Here is a 2,509-nt window from a genome sequence, read left to right on the forward strand (position 1 = left end):
AGACCCAACTTTTCTCAACCAACTACAATCTGGAGTTAACCGCTGGATTAGAGAAATCCAAAAGGTAAATTGAGAAATGTATTATTATTGTTATATATGTATAAAAATGTGAAATCACAGTTGCTATTTCTTTAGCTGGTGATGGTCTTCATACTCATTGACTTTTTCCCAAGAACCTAGGATATCATAATATATTAGTGTAGTATATGTGCAGATCCAAGCAGTGTGGCCTTTTGTAACTGACAGATAGAAATTTTGTCAATGCGTATATTTTCTAAATGCCATTCAAGATTTTTTTAGTATGGCACCCAGTATGCCAATAGACAGTGGGATCACCATGGCCAGAATATTTCAATTTTCAGACCTTGATACTTTGTGGTCTACTCCTATTCTTTGTCTTCTATTCTACTAAATTCTGGTATTGCCACATTAACTATCCATATTTTCTAGTTTTCAGCCACAGTTAAATCTGGTGTGTTACGAGCCAAGACTTATCAGTTTGTATAAATATATCCCACAATATTTTAAATTGCTCATTTTTGTCTACTTTTTGAATTCTACCATTTTTTCATTACTTGCATATGATAATTTTTACAGATGTTACACTGAATCATTTTGCTGACTGTGTTATTTCATTGTTTATAATCAGCTGGTCGTAATCTTGAACAAGCTGAGTATATGATCTATTGTTTCTTCTACTTCTTTGCACAATCTGCCCTTAAATCATTTGACAATCTTTCAGTTCTGGCCTTGATTTCATTAGTTCAAATAACTTTCTCTTGAGAAGCCAAAATCAAGCCTTTAGGGTTTTTTTAATGTTCCATTGTAAACAATTGCCAGGTTTTATCTTTTATCCACTTTCCCCTCAATCCTTTGTTGAAATTGATCATCTAATACTTGCCAGCATTCTGTTCTTGTTTTTAGTATATTATTTCAATGTACTATTTGGTTTCTTGCACATTCAGTAGTTTCCAATTTTTAATTTGCACAAAACTTATTCTTGGCTATCTTTTATGTAATTAGCAAATGCATGCTTTTCTTCTTTGACAGTTTGTTTGACTTAAAGTAAACCTCCATTTCTGTGGAGCAAGTATAATCTATCGGTGTGACTGCAGATGTGTAACTCATAGTGAATAATCATCTATTTTCTTGTGTTCTGGTCCAAAATGTCCACTGCCCATTTAATAATTCTAGCAATGTATTGCATCACAGGTATTGTCCAGGTGTTGATACCTTTTGATGGTATTCTCCATTCAAATTTTTGTTTATAACTTTTCTTATTCATTAGATTTCTTTAGTAACTAAATTTTTAGCTTTTCATGCTTGATGTTATCCAACTGTAAAATGCCCAGATACTTTAGGCTTCATCCTGATGGCTCCTGATGGTTTGGCCATTTGGCATTTCAATTCTAATTACTTTTAGTGATTTTACCCTGATTTATTGCTACTATAGGTAGCTATCAGCTATAAGAAATGTGATCCATTTCTCTAAACCAAATTTCATTGCTATATCTATGCTAAAAATTCTTACCACGTTTATCAGCGACTGGGTTTCGATTTCTCATTTGAGGTATTCAAAATAGAGATATTCAAAACTTCGCACTAAGGATTTCTGATCCATTCTTTTTATCCTCTGGCTCTAGTGCCCAACCTTCCAGGTCTTTTTTTTTTTTTTAAGGCAAAACAATCTCCATTTTTCCATAAGAAAATATTTTCTAAAGAATTCAAAACTATAATTCCAAATCTTCTGGCCCTTTAATCCATTATTAACTTTCCAAAATCTATATGCTAAGTACCCTTTTGCTTCATGGTCCATACATTTTTAAAATATTTAAAATCAAATTTAACCCTTTTAGGGAGGTGGAAACTCACCCAATGAATATAGTAAAACCTTGATCTTAACAATGTCTCCTTTGTTCCAGCGATATTACACCAACTTTGATCTAGCATCCAGCCCTAATTCCCTTCATTAGAGCTGTCTTGCTAGCAAGCAGAAGCCAGCAAGATACCAGTTCACCATGGCAGAACTTAATTTTTTGTATCTGTTTTTTCTTTTATTTCCTTTCTGTTCTACTGCAAATATCTTACTGTATCTTTCTAATTAAGAAGTAAGTAGATGTATATAAGTTTTCCTATATCATTCCGCTGACTATAGGGGGCGAAACCCTGGCCCCCTCGGAGAGGGTTCGCAACTTGGGGGTCCTCCTGGACCCACGGCTGACACTGGACGACCAGTTGGCGGCTGTGGCCAGGGGGGCGTTTTACCGGGTACGCCTGGTGCACCAGTTGCGGCCTTTTCTAGACCGGGATACCTTGCGCACAGTCACTCATGCTCTTGTCACCTCCCGCCTGGACTACTGTAATGCTCTCTACATGGGGCTCCCCTTGAGGAGCACTCGGAGGCTCCAGTTGGTCCAGAATGCGGCCGCGCGGGCGGTGATGGGAGCGACTCGTCGCTCCCATGTAACGCCGCTGCTGCGCGAGCTGCACTGGCTGCCTGTGGCCTTCC

At 37.3% G+C, this 2,509-nt stretch overlaps 1 protein-coding gene across 1 annotated transcript in view; it reads left to right on the top strand.

Annotated features, from left to right (window-relative positions):
* Positions 1 to 4: 4 nt before the first annotated feature.
* The window catches only part of LOC107300079 (cytoplasmic dynein 1 heavy chain 1), a gene marked incomplete at both ends in the record, with an annotated part of 21,633 nt that continues 19,128 nt past the window's right edge, over positions 5 to 2,509 (top strand). The window contains one exon of the mRNA XM_015829423.1: positions 5 to 64. Within this exon, the coding sequence (XP_015684909.1) occupies positions 5 to 64 (60 nt within the window). The remainder of the gene's footprint in view (positions 65 to 2,509) is intronic.

Source organism: Protobothrops mucrosquamatus, unplaced genomic scaffold (assembly GCF_001527695.2).
Source record: "Protobothrops mucrosquamatus isolate PMUCROS unplaced genomic scaffold, P.Mucros_1.0 scaffold6076, whole genome shotgun sequence".
Lineage (NCBI taxonomy): Eukaryota > Metazoa > Chordata > Lepidosauria > Squamata > Viperidae > Protobothrops > Protobothrops mucrosquamatus.